The sequence below is a fragment of the Camelus ferus genome, chromosome 1 (genome assembly GCF_009834535.1).
Source record: "Camelus ferus isolate YT-003-E chromosome 1, BCGSAC_Cfer_1.0, whole genome shotgun sequence".
NCBI lineage: Eukaryota > Metazoa > Chordata > Mammalia > Artiodactyla > Camelidae > Camelus > Camelus ferus.
Window position 1 is genome coordinate 44,976,285 of NC_045696.1, and position 21,587 is coordinate 44,997,871.

Sequence of the window (21,587 nt, forward strand, 5' to 3'; positions counted from 1 at the left end):
AGTATAATTTGTTTTTGAGGGGGAGAGGGGCATCTAATTATTCCATTAGATTCACTAGGCAACTAATTTAGTCAAAGGACTTCCTACTTAATGGAAATCTGCATCTTTTTGTTTTCTCTGAAAGTAATGGAGAAAACAGTATTATAGGTAGAAGAGGCTTTGAGCAAGAAATCAAGGATTTTTAATTAAATAGATGTGATTCAGTTGCTTAAAAACAAGTACCACAAATGAAAATGCTTATGCAGATGTGAGGTGATAAAAAGTGGCCCAAATTCTTACCTAGGAGGTGGTTTTACGTTATGACAATGAGATGGTTGTGAATTCAGGGAAACGGGATGGGATGAAGGAATCTTGTATTCATCATCATCTTCCTCTACTGGGTCTCTTGTTTTCTCTGAAAGGGAATTTGCTAATGGACCAGTACACCTACCAGAGGGAAAAAAAATCCAGTCTAGTTTAAGCATAATAATTCAGAATAGGCACATCCGATGTGACATATTCAAATCAAAGAACTACTTTGTCACTTGTGTTCATTTTTCAATTACCGGGTAACATCAGAAGGGCTATTCTCATACTGAAATACAAATGAAAAGGATTTTCAATCTTTTGTTAAGACTATGGATGGAATCAAAGAGTTTTCATTCTTATAATTTGAAAAAACAGCACAAAAGATAAACTAGTAACCTGTCAAATAAAATAAAAAGGTCCTGGAGTTGCAAGAGAATACATAAAATTATTTACACCAAAGCTATTAAAATATTAGCATTTTGTTCTAATTTAACTTAAATTGGTAAATTAAGATGACAGATATATATGCATGGTTGTTTCATATATTAATGAAGTCTTTACAGAAATGTCAAACCTTCTGTCTCTTGTGAATATTACCTATAGTTGAAAAAATGCAATTTAATTAAATAAAACAATTCTTTCTCCTATGAAGTTACAATGCAGATTGTTAATTTTCCTCCAACAACAAAAGAACTTAAAATGATGAAACAATAGAAGTAGATAATAAGAGAGCTTTTTAAGTCTTTAAAGGTAGAGTCCATTATTTTTATGGCTAAAATTCTCTGGCTAAATAAAAAAGAATGAAAATGCATAAAACAATTATCTAAAAAAAATTCAAGTATTTTACTCATCCATGTGAATAAATAAACAAGCCAACATTTTTTTTTTTTAACAGTTATTGCTAAAGGAGTTTACCTTGATGACGCCAATGAAAAATACCAAAATAGAAACAGAAACCTACCCTCACCAACTTTAGGACCATCAACCAGTTTGCAAGACATTGGAGGTACATGTGGATCCAAAGCTGTTTGTGAACCGTCATGAATGAATCTCAAGATAAATCTGTTTCATTGATTTTTTTTTTTTTTAATCTTTATGACTGCAATTTTGAAGCACCTTCTGTAGAGGGAGCAAGAGGCCTTTGGTATATGAGCCATCAAGACCAAAATAACTTTCTCATTTTGATTTCTTTACTAGTTAGAATGAAAACAATTTTAAGGGATTTTGTCTGCCCATTACAAGAAGACATTTTGAAAAACCGAAAGGTTTTCAAATTTCAGCTGTATATCTGAGTGTCCAGGAAGTTCAGAGATGAAAGAGAAATCTCTAAGATTTTTCAGAAGTATATTTTAACCTGCCTTTGAAGACCTTCTCAAGATTGATTTTTGAATTCTTGTTTGAGTGACCTTTGGAATTCAGGTGACAGTTTATGGTGAGATGAGAGCACAGTGATACAGTGACAGGAAGTCCACTGTCACTGCCCAGAGCACATGCTAATAGCCTTACTAATAACCTAAAGGTTACACCTACTGTGGTGTATGTAACCTCAGGAGACGTACATTCCAAATGAGGACCAGTGAGTGTGGACTGCAAAATGGTGACTTGATGGGAATTAGAGCAGGAGTTTCACACACTAACTTTTCACAAATTCTTATAAACATGGATGTAAACTGAGCTAACTCAAGGACCAGAATGGGTTCTATTACCAAATAAAATTCATGAGAAAAACACATGCCCTTTTTATGTCCTAATATACTTCCACGCATAATGAATTTTTTTCTATACAATTCAAGCATTGGCTGTACAAACGAAAAAGACTTATTGACCAAATATTCAACAACCACATCAATGTCAGGAATGTCCTATCTGCCTGGTGCAGCTTAATTCCAAAGAAGCATGGCACTGCGACATAAGAACAGACAACTGAAATCACATCTGTCCTGGCTGATCCTATATTTTTTCTCCAATGATAAATATTTAATCAGGGTAATTCCCCCTACTCTTTAGCTCTGCTGCAAATCAACAGAGTATTCCTGAAGGAAATGAAAAGCAAAGCCCACCTGAAAGTTCATGGAATTATAAGGGCTTACTGCTAAAATTTACTAGTCACAGATAATTAGCTTAAATGGATTTTAGTGAATTGTATCTAGAAGTGAAAACTCTTCGAGTGGCATTTGTTGTATATCTAAGTCTGGAAAAAAATGCTTCAATATCCCATTTATCACCATTTTAATGAAGTTCTAAAGAGTCAGATTTAATTTTTCTTACTATTTTTTTAATGCAAACTTTTAATATCAGTATAATATTCTAGTTAGATAAAAATAAAGCAAATTTGTAAGAACATCATTCCAGTGCATTTTATTCAGTAGTACGTAAATTTTTATACAAAATTATCTTACTTAGTCCTGAAGGGGGAAATAAGAGCAGTGTCTGTCATTAAAAAATAGGAATGTAAACATAGACTCTGGGTGATTATGTGCAAATGTAGGTTCATCATGTTTAACAAATGTACCACTATGGGGGAGTGTGCAGATGATCAGGAAGGCTGGGCAGGTGTGGGGGTGCAGTTATATGGGAAATACCATATTTTCTCAATTTTGCTGTGAATCTAAAACAGCTCTAAAAAATAGTCTTAATAAAAAAAAAGATGAGGAAGGCACAATTAAAGAAGTTGTATATAAAATACCAAAAGAAATCTCAATTAAGGTAAATAATTACACCATTTGTAATTATATATGGGATTTTTTCTTTTCACAAACTCATTCAAATAGTAGGTTCCACTTTACCTGCAACTAGAAAAGTGGTAAAAGGAATTCATTTAAGAATTTTCATTAGCTATCAGGGATGTTTACTTTTGATAGTAGAGAAAATATGTAACTTACGGTACATGGGAAAATGTTCAGTCATTGATTTAGCTCATGGGAAATTTTTAGGATACCAGAGGAATAAAATAGAGCAATTTTATTTGGCTGGTTCCAAGTTAAAGCCGCCAAGTAAACCATCCTCCCATTTACCCCCATTACTTCCTTCCCTCTGTATTTCCCTCGTACATGCACAGAGTTCCGCACTGCGGCTGTCATTCCTGAGTTCACGCGCTGGTAACGCACAAGGACACACACTCTTAAAGATAAACAGCCATCCTCCCCACCATCCGCACTTCTTGTTAAATTCACTGTGTGCCAGTTAAACCTTTGGTGAGAAACACACCCACTTTCTGCTGTGCACACTTGAAACAAACCAAGAATGTACTTTCTAATGCTGCTCTCAACTAGTGATGTTTGCATCTTCGAACTCACGGCTCGTGGACGCACTCCTCTGCAGCCTTGTGCATTCTTGGTTTGAGAGGCATATAGAATCAGAGGGCTGACTTTCTGCATGTCCCATTAGCTTTACCTGATACAACTTATACCTCAGACATCACCCTTCCCAAGTACTTTTCTTTCCTTCATTTGAGCAATTCCTGATACTTTGATTAGTTCATCAACTTTTCCAGAAACAAAATAAAGTAGAATCATCCATCTTTACTGTCTACAGATGAACCTCCTGTGACACTGTCCCACAGTCACTGTCTTTGAACTTTAACCTTTCCTATTATGTGTATTTAGGAAGTGTACCTCCAGCGACATAATTTTTTCTATAAATTCGTCTGTGTCTCCTCTATTTCTGTCCTAATCGCAAAACGCTTAAGGACAGGCCCTGAGTCAGCCAAGGCCTGGCACGGTACATGCCCCGCAGAGCTCTCTCAAGGTTTTAGACGAAAAGAATGAGAGGCTGTTGGGGAGATACATGACCAAGCTGTTGAGGGAAAGAAAACAATCATTTTTAGGATACCTTCAGAATCTAGAAAAACATTTAAAATATATTATTTTGCTTCTTTTCTACATGTAACGATCTTTATTTAATAATCTCTGAAGGTAATTTTTAAAAATATCTCTCATCAAAATCTAATCTTCAGCACCTGCCATATACATTAGTCTGCATTTCTTGTATTAGCTATCCCAATCTTAACGGGGAAAAGAACTAATGCAGAAGAATCACAGGCCAGAGAAGTGGTAACACCAAATCTGAGTGTATCTGAAATGATGACTGAGCATGTGCCACGTGTAAGTCACTTCCCCAGTATCTCTGAGTCAGTTTTATAAATACATGTACTAATTCTGAGGAGTCTTTCATAACATCAAGAAGAATCAGTGTGGTATATTATTAGGTTGAGTACAAGCTTTAATATAAGCTATAGTTATAAGCATTTTCACTGACTTGTTTTTAAGTTGCAGAAGGAAATTTTAAGTTAATTTTTAAGTTAACTTATTTGGGACCCATATTCATTTCTAACACTTTTAGGGGGCAGCTTCAAGATAGATGTTCAGGAAACTCTTACATTTTTTGAGAATCTAACTTTCCAATACATGTTGAACATTAAAAACTTCATGATGATATTTAAAGTGGCAATATTTACAATCACCAATAACTGTATACAACCCAAATGTCCCTCAGTGGAAGGATAAACAAACCATAGTTTGTTTTTACAATGGAATACTTACTCTGAGCAATGAAAAAGGTACAAACTATTGATACACTTCACAATGTTGGTGAATATCAAACACATTGTGCTAAGCAGAAAGAAGCCAACATCAAAATTTAAACTCAAAAATTACTGTATGATTCTATTTATATGTCCTGGGAAAAGCAAAACTATGTGGACATAAATCAGATTGCTAATTTCCATGGGTTTAGGGTAAAGGGAGAAACTGACAGAAGGCACAGGGATTCTTTTAGAGTGATGGAACTGTTCTGTATCTTGATTGTGATGGTGATTACATGACTATGCATTTGCCAAAACTCACAAAACTGTATGGGGTGAATTTTAGTGTACATAAATTATGCTTTAACAACTGGAAAATTTCACTTTAAGGTTAAAAATTCATTTTAATTCATTTAAGATATTACAGATAAGCATGTACGCTTAATATCCCTAGTGGCTTTCAAATTATTTATCTAATTCCATTTGAGCCTACAAAGAAATGACAACAGAAACACAAGAAATGCTTGGACCTGGTGGAATATGCCGAGATGCCCTCACTTAATGTGAAAGTAAAATCTCATTTTAACTCTACACATTTTCCATGAATGGCTCAACCTGTTCATGGAAAAATGGAGACTATACAGTAGATCATGTCTCCATGGGACAAAAGAGAGACAGTATCAGTAACAGAACTTAGATCGCATATTTAAATAGAATCCAGTGGCTCATATTTCTGTTTAAGGCTACCTAATTATTTGTGATCCTAAATCAGTTTTATGCTAAATTACAAGTAACAGATTTGTCAGACTACTGGGATTAATGTTAATATCGGTTTTCATCTTAGCTTTTAGTCAGAGAAAATGAAAGATCAGTGGCATTTGTGGCATCCCCTCACCCCGAATACAGCCCTCCTCCAAAGGTCACTTTCCCACAGAGGAAGAGAGGGGGATTAGAATTCTCTCTGAATTTAGAAATTACAACACTAAAGTGAAAAGGAGAAAAACAGTGCCCATGATATTTACTCTGTACCCTCTCCACACACTATTGCTCATTCTGCTGAGGCTAGTTTAAAATGAAATAAATACTTGCAGCCCTCAATTCTTTTCACCAGTGTGTCAGTAAGTAGGTTCTAGGGACTCACTACAACACATCAGAAAACCTACGCTAGGATGGCCAAGCTGCTCTGCAGGAGATGTGAACAAAACTTAATTTATAAATCAATAAGAATATGCAGAAAAAATAAAGTCTGAGTTTCAAAGACTGAGTCATTTCAGTAGGTCAAGACTGAATGCACAAGCATTTCTACATGATACATCAATGAGAGAAGAGTGCCCCAGCAGTCATAATGAACAAATTGAAAAGAAGGACCCATCCCACAGCATCCTGCATCTGTCATGTCAATCGTTCCTTACAAAGGACTGCCGTCTTCAATAATGGTGCATCTCCCCAAGGTCAAACAAACAAAAACAGTGCATCATCTCTGCAAGTCTTTAAAAGACTTTAAGGTACTAGAAGGAAAGCTGGTTCAAAAGTTGATAAAAGAACATCCCTGTTCATTCACTAGGGTTAAGAGTGCTCTTAATTATAGCTTCATCTGCCACTTAAAAGTTTTCTACCATATTTTCTTATCTTTAAATCAATATTAATTTCTTATCATTGAACATAAACAGGGTTGGTGTAAAACTGAAGTGCACATTGTCTACACAAATTCTTAGGTGAACAGTAACAGAGAATGTTTTCCTGCTCTTCTGCCATTAAGCGTAAATAACAGAGCCCGGTAGGTACTGTATCAAAGATGAAAATTTTCCATCAAGTTTATTTCCCTTCAGTTTTTAAGAATTAAAATGTGATGTTTGTTTTAATAACTCCTGTGGCTTAGTACTTTTTTTCCTCTTCTTTCTCTGTCTTTCACTCCTCAGTCAAAAACAAAACAAATACTTCCCCTCTCCGATGAATCTGACCAGCACTTCGGTCAAATCAGCCCAGTTTTATCATTTTGCACTTCTCTACAGACCATCTCGGCCGTGGTTTTAAGACAGCCACCCTCAGGTGCACACCTGCAGGCCCGGACGCCGGTGCTGTCTGTGCTGTCTGGGGGGGTGGACCTCCTGGGTAGCTCACTGGAAGGTGGTAGTGGTTGAGGCTACATTCACAAATCCTCATTTCTAGTCTGTTTTCCCCAGCAATTTGGTATATAAAGGGAGATTATGGTCATAAAAGATAGACAATGTATACTAAGATTTTACTACACAGAAATGTTCTAAATATGCTTTCTACAATATCAACATTATAGGGGTAAATGATACCGTTTTAACGGTGTTATTTTAATATCTATTTCTATATTGTTTAAAAAATATTACAGGATTATATTCATATGCCTAAGAGTGTAATTAATCTACCAAATTTGGGCAGTGGGCATGTGGAAATGAATTTATCAACTTTAGATAGAACCTACGGAAATAGGTACTCGGATACAATGTAAAGTTTAAAGCTTAGATGGTACATCCAACTGTCCCTTGACGTCACTTTGGATGTGTGTGCTTAACAGGCATCTGAAACTCAAAAGATGCATAAATTTTACCACCTCTGCTGCCTTCCCATACCTGCTCCTTCTATCTTCTCCCTATCTTTGGTAAATGGCACCAACGCATTCATCCAGTTTCTTTAGCCAAAAACCCATACAAGAGTCATCCCTGACATATCACCTCACAGACATCCAGTTTATTAACAGGTACTGTACTGTTGGGTCAAGATACAACCCGAAGCTGACCATGTAACTCCACCGCTATCATTCCAGTCAAAGCCCTGACTGTACCTGACTGGTCCACCACATCAGATGACTGCACTCTCCATTGACTTCCCTGCTCCCACTTCTGCTGTCCTAAAGACAATTCTTCACATAGCAGCCAGTGAAACTCTTTAAAAACACAAACCAGCATCACGTAACATTGATCAAAACCTTCCGACAGTTCCTAAAACTAACCGGAGTCCTTACCGTGCTCTAAAGGCAGTACACGATTTAGCTCCTGCAAGATCTTATTCAGCTCCAGCCCCCCTGCCCTTCTTGTTGTTCTTCAGGTACTTCAGATATGCCGAAAGGATCCACCTGCCTCACTGTTTTGCACTCCAGTTCTCTTTTTTTTGTTTTTTGCTCAGACCACCTCATGGCTTGCTCTCCTGCTTCTTTTGGGTTTCTGTTCAATGACCTTTCCTGGTGACCTTACCTAAAGTGTAAACCTGCCTATCACTACCCCTTTCCCTGCTTTATTTTTCCTCCTGGCATTACCACTACCTGACAGTATACTTGAGTTACTTGTTCCCTTTTGGCTTGCCCTAACTAGAGCACGAATCCCAAAGAGGATAGGATTTTATCTTGTTCACTCTGAATCTCCAGTACACACGGCTGAATGAAAGTATGATAGGCAAAATCTGGATTCTCTACGCATTGAGCTTAAAATATTAGCACCCTATCTATCGGTTTAGAAAAAATACAAAGATCAACGCCACCACCTCCAACCACAAAAAACCCTTTCTACAAAAATATGAATAGTGATTCACGTGTATTTGAAAGCTTAAGATTAACATGTCAAAAGATCCATTTCTAAAAGACAAGGCACAAGAAAAATATTTGTCTAAAACAAAATTGGCATTCTTCAGCATTCCAGAACATTATCTCACCTGGAAGTAATTATTCCATTATTATGATAATTCCTTTGCTTATTTGCCAATATCTTGTGTCAAGTAAAATAAATATTTTTAACTGTTTCAGGTTTCATTTTGTTTAGTTTCAAAAGATCAAATTATTTCAAGATAAATATAATTTAGTAAAAATTGACACTACATGTAAAAATAATCCACATAATTTTTTTCATTCTTCCCCTAAAAAATTACAATCACCCATGTTTCAAGCTGTTATTTAAAAATTTATAGCTGAATGTCAATCAACTTGGTTAAACAGAAACTATTTAAGAAAAATAAGTAAATCCATACATACTAGTACAATTTCAGCTTACTTTTACTACAGAATATCTAAAAAAAATAAATTCAATATTTTTCTAGGTCTCCAGGTAAATTACACAATAAAAGTCACATAATTGCAAACACACTATTTTACAAGAAAGTAAACACTATCAGAGTCACCTCTTCTATCAGTATAATGGGAATCAGAGTAATCAAATAATTTACCAATACACTTCAATGAATATTTATAATAACACAGTATAGATTTAAAGGTAAATGTTAGCTTTGACATTACTGAATTCAACATTGGGATTTTCAACATTTGTGAGAACTGTCAGGGTCTATGTTGGGTGGCAATTTGTTTTGTTTTGTGTGTTTTGGTTTGTTTTTCTGGCTTTGGCCTAATTTTGAAACATGCACTAAGACAGACCCTAACATGGAAACAGGTACCTGAGCAACCAATATCCCTATTTCACTGAGTGACATTTTGCTAAGACTATTCTGTGCCCCTACAGAGCTCAGTGTCTTTACTCACTGTACTCTGGTTAAACACTCTAATGAAGCTGAGGTAGACAAGACATCAAAATCAAAGCAAACTCAGAGCAGGAATCCAACTTACACTGGCTTCAGAAATGGTATGCAACCAACTATAAATGAACATTCACGTTTCCAAGTACTTCATATATAATTAACACTAAGGATGACAGCCCCTTAAAATAACATATATGGAACCTAAAAAGTTGAAGCTCGAAAGGATTTTAGAGATCATTTAAGATAAACAGACGGAAAAAGTGAAACCTAAGGCAGTTACCTTTTTCAAAGACAGACAAATACTTAATGCTGGAGTAACGTCTGGGACCAAATGTGATTTTATTTTAATGTTCACAATTACGTGCTGGTTTCATAATAAATACAGTGCAGCATAAATGATTAAGAAAAATGCTTATTAAAATATTAAGCAACAAAGGAAGGCATGAAATTATCTCTACAATGTAACCTAAATCACATAACAAATCTAAAGTGAAAAAATGTCAAAATGTTAAAACTCTGGGCACTGATAGTTGCAGTATGTATATGCTTGTATTTAATTTTTTCCTTTTTATATATTTGCCATATTTTCTAAACAACTGCTACCTATATGGCAAAATAAAAAATAAAATGGAGAGATAAACATGCCATTAATATATAAAAATAGATAAGAAATAAATTTCTTCTGTATAGCACAGGGAACTATATTCAGTATCTTATAATAAGCTTTAATGAAAAATATGAAAACAAATATATCTGTGTGTGTATGTATATACGTGACTGGGACACTGTGCTGCACACCAGAAACGGACACACTGTAACTGACTATATGTCAATAAAAAAACCAAAAACCAAAAAAATAAGCCGTTAAAAGCCAACACTTCTATTGTTAACTATTAATGTGCAGTACAAAACAGAAAACTAATTTGCTGTTACCAATTCACTGTTAAAGTATTTCTCTGGTTAAGCAAAGCAACTGCATTGTTTCTGAGGCAAAAAATCAAGAGTAAATGAGGAGAAAGTATATCCACATGCATATATAAGCTTAAGTATTAGAAAAATATCAATAAAATGCATCTTTCTATGCATTTGTTGTTCTTTATTTACAGAATTAAGCACTTAGTATTAACTATGAATGAAGCAAACTGTAACCCCTGCTTCTTATCCCACTTGCCAATATGAATTTAATAAACAGAATGTAAAATTTTTATCTCTAATTAGCAAGATTTCATTTACTTCATTTTCTGATGTTCTCTGAATCAGAGGTAACGCAGCTTAGATGTTTTAATTATATACACATATATCCAGAGTTCATGCGAGGCTACAGCATCATGTTATCACTGATGTAGATCCTACTACACAGAGTATGTGCATTTGCCTCTAACTTCTATGTCTGCTACATATCCAGCAGCACCAAGAAAAGTGGCCACTGGAGAACCGTCCCATTAGCTTAGTTTCCCACTGTTCCCTAAATGATGTCCAATTTCACACTCTTGCTTTTTCTCATGCACACCTTTCCCCAATTGTGCCCATCCTCCATGACTCAGGAAATTTCCATCCTCTCTATAAAACATCCTTGACTTACCAAGTCTTTAACAGCCATTCCTCCAAGCTTATATAAAAACTAACAAGTCAGATTCATACAACTTACTGTATAACGTTCTCTTATAATTTCATGTATGCTAACTATTTTAAAGCAGACTGTCAATTTCTTGGAAGCTGGTATTCAGCTTCTCATTCTCTTGCGTTCAGTGATCAGCAGAGGAAGGAGTGAAGGTGCTCTAAGACTTTCAACTAGAAAACGGGATCTTAGCAGATAATAAAGTCAACCAACCAAGCAACCAGGTGTTCTCAGTATACTCACTAAACAGCTAACAAAGTAAGGTGTTAAGGGAGAATCAGAGTTGATAAGAAAAGGGTTTTACCCTGCAAATCTTATCTTTTTAATGTGGAGAGGCACTTTAATATTAGAGAACAGTAGCACAAAGTGCATAATTAAATGTGTACAAAATAAACTCTAGGAGGAGGAAGGAGAACCATTATGACTGAAGTCACAGAAGATTTTATAAAGAAACAGAGCCTGAGACATGGATCTTTAGAATAAAGATTCTGAAAAGTGGTGCACAGGAGGCAACAGCATGAAAGACTCACAAAACCAGAGGGGGAAAAAAATCAAGACAGGACTGGAGGGAAAGCATTAGGAATCACTGAACGATGTTTTAGTTGGGTAAAATTCTGTGGATCTTACTGATAGCAGGAGAGCACAGAATTAAATTAGAAGGCAGGAAAGAACAATGCTGGGTTTTGAGTAGGAAAGTGGTCAGAAAGCAGAATTTAAATTACATCAGGTATGTGAACTAACTATACTGGAGGAAAGACAGGCAGCTTGATTTAATATAAAGAGGAAAATGGGAATCAGGAGACTCGGCTTCACCCTGGTTTGATGTGGGCAGGTAACAGCACTGGCCTGACGTGCCTCTTGTGCCCCACTTTCAAGCGAGACACCTCGGTTAACTCGTTTTTCTAGCTTTATAAGCCATCGATATTAGTTCTGAGATCATATCATATGATCAGGTACAAACCTCTTTCAGTTGTCCAGTTATGAGGCAAAACCAGGGCAATAGGGGAGATTAGCTGGATGTAAAAAAACTTTAAAAGTCAACAGGATTTTAGTGGCTGAATGGATTTGAGAGATGAGAAGACTGGAAGAGCCACAGATGATTTTATGATGTCAAACTGGGTATTTGGGACAGACATGACACCTCTGAGGAAGAGACGGTGAATTGGACGGAGAGCTCACGGCGCTACTCGAGCTTCGTCTTGGATGCTGGGAGGACTTAGCATGTAAAGCAACAGAGAGAAAGCGATCTTAGCATGTTGGGAAGTCTCTTCAATGCTGTAGTTAGCAGCAAAGAATCAGAAAGGATCTTGATTTCTGGTGCTTTACTTTCTAAATCCAGCTGGATCATTCCCACCGATGCATTGCTAGTCACCCCGTACTTTCCGTCCTGAGACACTCAAAACCACTACTTACAACATCTCTACGCACGGACAAATAATCTCCAAATTCAATACAACTCACTTGATGCTGGGAAGAAGGGTGGCAGCTGGAGGGGGAGGAGAAAGCCGGGGAGGAACGTCATACTCTTCACTCCCCAGGTGACCATTGGAAAAGACCTGAAAGGAAATCAAAGGGTTAGTTTAGAATTTAATTCTTGGGGGACCTTAAAACAACAGCAGCTCTTAGACAACCTATAATTGTGAAAAGAACATATAAGTTGTTTATTTAAACAAGTGAAATACAGCATTTACTTAGGAGTTAGGAGCACCCTAGTGATTATTCACCACCACCCAAAGTAGTACCAAGTTACGTGAAAAAAATGCAACATGGTTCTTAAACATACTGAGAGGAAATGCTGTAATTTCTATAAATCAGATGGAGACAGCTAAATAAATGAATAGCAGAAGTCTCCAAACATGATCAGTTTTTATTGAAAAATTAGCATCTCTGTAAGGATTCAGTAAAGAAAAACCAGCACCGGTGCGATTCTTATTTCAATCCCTCCCAAATGAAACTGTTCTGAATTGTGTCTCGCTGAGATTAAAGAGAACATTTGTAAACTTCTCAACAAAACCGAACATGAGTACAATCAGAAATGCCTTTGGTTCTTTCAAGGATGAAGCTTCAGCACTACTGGTAACTAGAGACCTGGTCCGGCTTTCTAAATGCAGGCCATTTTAAATACAATTTTTAGTGTGGGAACAACACAAATCAAAACTGTTACCTTGCCTCTAAGGCACCACAGAGAGCCAGTGTCTGATTACTCAGAATTCGGAAATTTTGATTCAGGTTGTTCAGTTACATTACAGGAACTGTAACCGTCTGAACAACTGCTCTTTACCAATCCAATGACTTAAATTAAAGCAGTTTAAAAGGAAAAAAAGAGAGTAACTTTGCCAAGACATATTTACAAGAAAAAATTAAACATATTTAAAGACCTTTAAGTAATCATTAGAGTTTTATCATTAAGTTCTTTTCCAAACTCTTATTAGTTCATATTTAAAAGTTGGGGGCCAATTTGGGGCAAAAAGGATGAAATATAACTTTAATAGCCCTACATAACCCAATCAATGACCTGCCAATTTCTTCCCTGCCACTGCCCATCATAGTTCTAAAACAGTATTGAAGCTTTAGAATGCACAGTGAAAAAGCTGTATCCTTCTCTATCAACTTAAAATAAGAAAAGAAACATGTTTAAAAAATACATTTGAAATATGTCAATATTTGTATTTCAAAGCTACACAATATAAATTTTATAGCATTAGTTTCACTCGAAAGATCAGTCCTATGCTATAGCTCTGAGTTCTTTTTTTGTCTCCCCTCATTAGATTCAATACACTACAGATACACTATGACAAAAAGATATTCTTAATTTTATCTTAGGTTTCTGACTAAGGACCAAATAAGAGAACAAGACAGAGTTTTTTGAACTTTGTTGGAGAGAAGAAATTTCTATGTAGATATTAATTACTGTAAAGCTCAAGAAAACCTTTAACATAAAAAATTCCCTTTCAACCAACAAATACATGTATCAAACCACAAATGCTCATTGTGATAATGGGGCATAAAAAGTCGTCCTTATTTGGAGTCCTGTGCATGGTGCTGAAATGGATACAAAGTAACATTTCTGCAATCAAATCTCCTTGATGTTTCTGACACAAATACATTTAAAATTCATTTTGGAAAATGTAACATGGGTATTATATACAATTATTTATTTTATTATGAGCACGTATCTAATATACTTTGATACCTAATAAAATGTCAGCAGTCATAAAGTAAAAGGGAGATACAGGGATAGTAGTTTCTGTTGTATTAGTTCTACATGAGTCTCCTTCAGGATAGACTCTGATTTCTTCATTTTATAGGACATTCCTTCAATGCTTTACACAAAGTAGGGCTTGAATGAATATTGACTGCTGACTGGCTTACATTATACATGTGTGCAAACAGTAGAGGACCTAAATATGCTGGTACTAAAGTGATGTTCATATTTCTGCTCATCCAAAGTGACTGGACGACAAGATTTAATATTATTTCGTTCTGAACTCCAAGTTCCCACCTGCACCCATTTCATTAAACCTAAAATCATTTCACCTGCCATTACCTGAGGGCACGCACTAAGTCACAACTTTCTGAGCTAAAAATAAATCTTTTACGTTCTCTGGAAATCTGAAAAGCCTGTCTGCAAATAGGGAAAAACAACCTCAAATGTGCAGACTGACAGTAGCAACTGAAGCAGTGTACACTGAACTCTCAACAAAAGCAACATTTTTTCTTCTGCCTTCCTAGCTCGCTGTCCCAAATTTACCACAGTTCCACAGGGAATACTATCAACTTGAATATTCTGGTCCTACCACTCTGCTGCCAAAAAGCTTTAAAAGCTCTCATCTGTCTACCACACTAGAGATAACTTAGTGTGTGACACATTCCCTAACTGCTTTCAGTTTGCCTTGCCATAGTTTCACCCACCGAGTTTACTCTCTCTGTGTGCCCCACAGTCTGTCCTCAGCCGGCTCCCTGCCCCATCCGTATCTTCCCACCTCCCTGCTCTTCCTTCTGGTCATATCTACAAAACAACACCTGCCAACCTTTTAATGTTTATAGCCAGTGACCCTCCTGCAAAAAGCTTTCTTTATTCCTTCTTTTACCCTGCATCTCAAGTAGAATGTTTTTTCCCCCATGGGGATCCCACATTATATCTTCCAGATGCTTCTCCTATGCCTTGTCTCTTAGTTAATCGTATATGTGTCTTACCCTCGCTAGACTGTGCTTTACTCATTTTGTATTCACCACAGTACCTTGAACATCCTCAATACTCATTTAACTGAAAGAGGTTGAAGTAATAAAAATACATTAAGGGAAATTTAGACTTGTGGAAGTATAATCTGAGATACCATATAATGTATTATAAACTCTAGGTTGTCCAAGATTAGTATTTTTCTACATGCCTCAAGATAGCATTTTATCCAAATTTTAAGTTGGAAATGTTTTCTTGTGATTCAATGGTGTCTAGAAATTAAGGTTAAAGCATTTTGGGACCCTTGAGATGCAGGGAAAACAAATACTATTGTGATAATCTTAGCACAATCAAGAAAAACCTTTTTCATGTACAAAATCCCGAACACAACCCCTTTTCCTCATCCCGCACGTGTGAAGCCACACGTGCACCATACTAAAAATATCGCTGTTAATTTATCCTTCCACAACATTAGATTCGAAATGAAACCAGTGTACACAGAGGGCTTATTTTCTGAAAGAGAGCCCCTGGAATTCACAGATAAGTTTAAGGTCATTCATCTAAACATGTGCCTCTCCACCGAAAGAGCAAAAGCCACAATCTCAAAAAGTGGACTCATTTGATGTATTTATCTGGCAACATCTTCAACAGATTATTGTATGCAGGGTTATTTTAGAACAATGTCTCCAGAAGTAACATGACACGTCAGAGATAGGTTTTATCACATAAGAAACAGCAGCATTCTTAATCTTTCAAGAGGAACAAATACAGTTGGACACAGTGTTAGTATCTAGATATAAGGAGATACATTTCAAGTTTCCAATGATATCTGCAAACACTTTAGCGTAAATATTTTCACCTCAGATAATTAAAACAAACAAATCAACAATAACAATATCCAGCCAATAAAATATTTATTAAGGGAACAGGTCAACAATGTGGCTAGAATTTCAGAGAAGGGAAACAGTCCTATAGGAAAGAAATCTATTACCAATAAAATAAAACAAGATAAATAAACCTAATAACTGTTAGCTTGCAGGTTTGTATTGAAAGTCAAGTATTACCTTAGCTAATCTGATTATGCTAGGTGGGAGGGGGAAGAGAAAAGGGAGTAAATGAAAGTCACAGAAAATTCTTACACTTTATTTTAACTATGACTTTGAGGGCTTTTTTCGCAAATGGAGAATTAGAATTTAATTTACTCTTGTTTCCCTTACAATTTATCCAGTGAAGATGCAAATAAAAAGGCCAAATGGTTCTAACGAATGATGGGAAGTGGCACCCTGACGGAGTACATGGGGTGAAGGGGAGAGGGTAAGTCACTCCACTTACACGATGTCTAGTTTCATGAATTCCCCTTGTGGTATTCCAGATGTGCCTGCAGCGCTCACCTAAGCTTTCTTATCTTTAAAATGGGAAGATGATATTTAACTTGAGGTGTTTAATGAGAACACAACTAAACAACAGTTGTTACTATGTGACACAAAAATGTATTTGCTTACATTTGGAGAGACTGATGGGTTATATGAAGCTAATACATCAGCCTCCAAATATCTAAGTCCCCATACCCTTTATTCCCATGATAAAAAATTTTAAAACCTGCACACTAGGTATGGAGGGTGAGAATACCCTGTAACATTTACCATCTTCATTAATATGACTCTTTTTAAATCATTTCCTCTTCCTCTTCTCCCCTCTCCTTTGTCAAACCCCCTTACTGTGAATATAGGATCTACCTATAGAAAATTATTACTTTTCTAAAAGAGTAAAAAATCCTATTTTAAACAAGAAAATGACATTTTACCTTTGGCTGAAGGCTAGCGTTGGAAAAATACATGAAAAAGACTGCCCGTACTCCTTGTCAATCACAGATGTCGTCACCTACAAGCCTCTCCTGCCCCTTGCCCACCTCCAACCCCAGCATGAATATACCCTTCTCTCCACTATCATCAGCTTAAGAACTGGAATAACCGGGCAACCCAGTGACTGAGCGCTTGCCAAGTGTCCGTCAGTAGCTGTGCTCAATAAAAGGAGAGAGGCAGGGCTCAAAGAGATGACAGATGATGATTTTGGTTTTTAAATTTTTAAAAACGGACAACTATTTTGAACGAAAATGTCAACTGTGCCAACTTACTCTGAAACTCTATGTCCAGCTGTTATTCCTGGTTTTACTCCAGAATCAAGGGTTTTGGGAATTTAGATGTTTGAAGGGTAACTATTCTAGAAACTATCCATATTCCATTTCATAAAGCAAGGGAAGTAAGTGGAGTTGGGAGCAAAGAGGTAGTAAGTTGCTAGCATCCACAAAGCTTCCATTTACATCACATGTAGATGACCCCGGAGAAAACCTTTACAGACCTTCATACTGATAGCAGATAAAAGACCGAAGGTACCCAGATGAGTCACTAGCAAAGAGCTATGGCAAACCACCACGACTCCCCCGCTCTGCTCCGAACGCATGCTACCCTGGCTACCGCAGAGTATCACTCCTGACCCACCTTCCCACGTGTGGCATGTATGTACACACGCGTGCACACACACCGAGTACCTGTCACAGCTCACACGTCTTTGTTTATTAACTCACCAACTACAAACCATTATTTTGAAGGAACAAAGTCCTCCCCTGCAACAATAGCTTAAGGTCAGAAGAGACAGGCACACTTTAATATCACAGTCTTCAAAAGAGGTAAAGCACCTCCTTCAGCTGACGGAAGATGGCGATGGCTGATCTGAGTCAAAATTATCATGGAAGCAAATACTGGAAAACCTTACAGGACAGCTCTGCCCAGGGTCTGCCAGGAGTTCTAATCACAGTGATTTCTAGCTGCTGCCTCCTTGGTTCCCTGGATGCTTCAATTCCTTCCTGTACATATAAAGGACAGTGATGATACCCTTTTTGCTAGAACTCAACATGTGTGTGTCTCTTCCAGTTTTATGGAGAAAGAGTTTGCTTTGTTAACAATGAGCTGGACTTGGTGTTTTTATGTATGACAAGTTCATTTTTACCTGGCTGCCTAACATGTCCTGTCCCAGGCAACAATTCCAATGATTGACTGATGATATACTATAATTATACAGCTTTTTTTTTTTCAAACTAGAAAGAACTAGAAGTTAAAAAAAAAAGCAGTGCTGCCACAGTCAACTAATTAATAAGAAAAAAATTGGGGCAGATGAAATAAGGGAAGGTGAAATAAATCTCTGGCAAATTGTCTGGTGTCTTCATATTAAAATTAAGTCATTACTTAGGACTTTCTTCCTGACTTCTTTTAAGTTCAAGTTTTAATGAGCTTCCGATTATTTATAACTTGGAGGTAATTAAAGAGCTGCAGGGAAGCACCACACCAGGCAAGGAAGCACTGCCCGACCTTCTACACTGCCTCCTGTCAGGAGACTTGCAGCCTGTTTAGCTTCTGCTTTGCATATTTCTTACCTTGGCTCCTTCTGAAGGCAAATCATGGCGTCTGTGTTTCCGCAAAAGCACAGGGTCAGAGCCCATTCTGCTGTGCCTTCCGTTCACACTTGAACTCGCTGTGATTCCAGGCTTGGGAGAGCCGTCCCCTAGGGGTCGACATCCCACCGACTGATTTGTCCCAAACACATCCCGAGGGCACCAGGCTTCAAGAGGCATCGGCTGGTCTCTGGAAGGCACACTTTCCACATGATGGAAGTGACGGCTCAGTCTGTTGTCAGGTGGGATTGGGGGCGGTCTCTCAGGGGGAGGGGGAGGGGGGTCTCTTAAGGGAGGAGGTGGTGCTGGGAGTGGTTTATCTTGTTTTCTCACCATGCAAGGAGAAGACTAAAGAGACATAGGAGGGAAAAAAAAAATTAAAAGACATTCCAGGCACTGAAATGACTTCCAGATTGGTGTATCACTGCCTTTGTTTTCTAAGCCATAATAGAGCTTTATTAGATTCCTATGCCAAGTTTTAATGAGCTTCCTTTATCACCAATTAATGAAAATTTTAAAAATTAATGAAAAACAATATATCTCATTAGGATTTCTTTGTAGAAAAAGAACATATAAACTCAAATGTTAGGATTATAAAGACTTTAGGAAAAAGTAGATCAAAATCATACGGTGATTTTCACTGGTTGACATCAAAACGATAATGAGTCATCATATTTCCATGTTTCTATGATTTAAGAGAGTCAGCAGAAACCATCAAAGCTGTTGTTTTACTTTTTTAAAGATCAACTTGATTTGTAATATCTCTGGAAAGTGCTCACCACTGCAAGACAGAGCAACTGACAAGGGCCAAATGTGCTCGGTTTCTGTGTTTCACCAGTTATTACCAGAGCAGTGAACAATCACAAATGATAGAGCAACAGTATTTATAGACCTTACTTGAATTTTATGGATTCTTAAAAATTAGTCTGATTCTTATGTGAAAATATGAAGGTATGAGTTCCTGAATTGCATCTATGTGACTTTCACAGGTTCTATTTTCATTTACATAGTTCATCTGATCAATGATTTGCGCTTTTGTTGTTAGAAAATATTAAAGAAAAAAGGAACATGTTGTCTGTTTACATAATTCTGACTAAATAACATCCTAAAAAGTCTTAACATGATCCTAAAACCAAGTTTTAACTATGATGGGGAAAAGGCCAATATAACTAAAATACTGTGCTTCCAACAAGCTGTAGACCATAAAGCATTATTACCAAATGGGATTAATGTTTAAAACCTTATATTTACAGTCCTTATAATATCTGGAAAAAATCCGCACAGAATTAAACTATGAGTTTAGATTTACAGATAGAATTATGTCTTTAATACTAAACAGTAATGTAATTACTTTGCAAATACTGAAACTCTTTGTAATTAATTCCTTCAGGTATAAAAAGCACATACAATTCCCTCTTCTGAGTCACCTTGAAACATGGGTGACAATCCATCAAATCTTAAGCCCTTATGCAAATATGCTCCTATAACATTTTTCTTGTCGTGACACTATGAAAATGAGTGTAAAATATTATCTAATGAGAGCATGCAATTTATTTTAATACATACAATGACCTTTTAAATCCATTTTACAGAGTGACTATACCTGCTTTACTGTTTATTTTAGCAGACTGGGGGGCTGTTATACACATGTGCTTGCTCTGAACAATTATGTAACTTTTACAGTAACAAAGTGAGGAATATGAGAGTAGATCTCCATAAACAAAATGAGAGACCCGTCAAAGTTGTTCATAAACAAGAGCACAAGAAATATGAGTGATGGAATCTTAAAAACCCGAGCAATCAATAATCATCACATAAAACTAGTCTCTGGGCTCCTGATAAAGCTGATTTACCTTTGGTGAACCCGTTGGGCTGCCACAGGGAGACCGAACTATGCCTTTCTGAATGAGATCCAGGCGAGGCGGCACTGGTGGCAGGCTGAGGTGTGGGATCTGGAGAGGGTCTGGATGTGGCTTTCTTCTCTGCGCGAGGGGAGAGGAGCCTGGTGATGTGACGGGGGAGTTCTGCCTGTCAGTGCACTAGAGCATAAAAGGAGAACGATGCTATTTATTTGATGGGTAAAGTGTATACCTTTCAGTTCTTGAGACATGTGGTTGTGAGAATGAATCCACTGAACATCTGTTAAAATAAACTCACTCAGTTTACTCTGATTAATAGATGGAAAGCGCTCGCACTGTCCCTCAAGGGCAGTATTATGTAAAGAGTAAGTGGATTAGGTTCTCCTGCGTATTGCAGGAAGGGTCTAGGAAAAGAACAGCAGAAGTGTAGCTTAAAAATAATCAAATGCAGGCATTCTTCTAGAAACTTGTCTTTGTTTTATGAGGAAACCAGAAACACGCAATGCAATAATGCACATTGTTCTTGATTATCTGTATTCTAGTTTTCCTAGGTCTCTGGTTTATGGTACATTCTAGAACTTAGAAGTCATTTCGTTCCATATAAAATATGTACCTGGTGCATAATCTGCTTTTCAGCAAACCAATTAAATCAGACAGGGTTTAAAAAAATTGGTGAATTTAACATAAACAGCTTTACACTCAAATACTTTTCCCCAAGCCTTCACATGGAAAAGAAATTCTCAAGTTAAATGTTCTTTAAAAGCAATTAAATCTGGGAACGTTTGCACTTCTAAAAACCTGATCTATTTCTATGCTGTTACAGGGAGTCCATGTTTTCTGGTAAATAAAACAGCATCAAAAAACCATTAACAAGTACCTTGATCTCTATGTAGGTAATCCTTTCTACTTTTTGAAGTTTTTTGGGTTTTTTGTTTGTTTTTTTTTAGTGTGACAAAACCTGATTCCTAATTGATATAAAAGCTATCCTAATTATAGTCAGATAGTCTCACTAGGACAGACAATATTCTGTTCTGAAATATCAGGCAGTTTCCTTTTCAAGGCTAAGTTCCCAGCTCTTTGGAGAATTTTTATACCTACACTAATCTAGCATGTTTTGATATTCATCTGTTTCCTAATTGCTAGTATTTATAAAGAGTTTTAAACTTATTTTTAAGTCATTT

General features: G+C 36.7%; 1 protein-coding gene across 4 annotated transcripts in view; it reads right to left on the reverse strand.

The window, feature by feature from the left end:
* CBLB (Cbl proto-oncogene B) overlaps positions 1 to 21,587 on the reverse strand; it is a 191,717-nt gene that overhangs the window by 24,950 nt on the left and 145,180 nt on the right. For all 4 annotated transcript variants that reach the window (XR_004319476.1, XM_032478415.1, XM_032478397.1 and 1 more), the window contains exons 11-14: positions 20,401 to 20,586; positions 18,530 to 18,895; positions 12,381 to 12,475; positions 280 to 426 (exon numbers count right to left, since the gene is read on the reverse strand). Coding sequence is in view for 3 of the 4 variants with exons in the window: in XM_032478415.1 (XP_032334306.1) it covers positions 280 to 426; positions 12,381 to 12,475; positions 18,530 to 18,895; positions 20,401 to 20,586 (794 nt within the window). In the remaining variant the exon portion in view is untranslated. The remainder of the gene's footprint in view (positions 1 to 279; positions 427 to 12,380; positions 12,476 to 18,529; positions 18,896 to 20,400; positions 20,587 to 21,587) is intronic.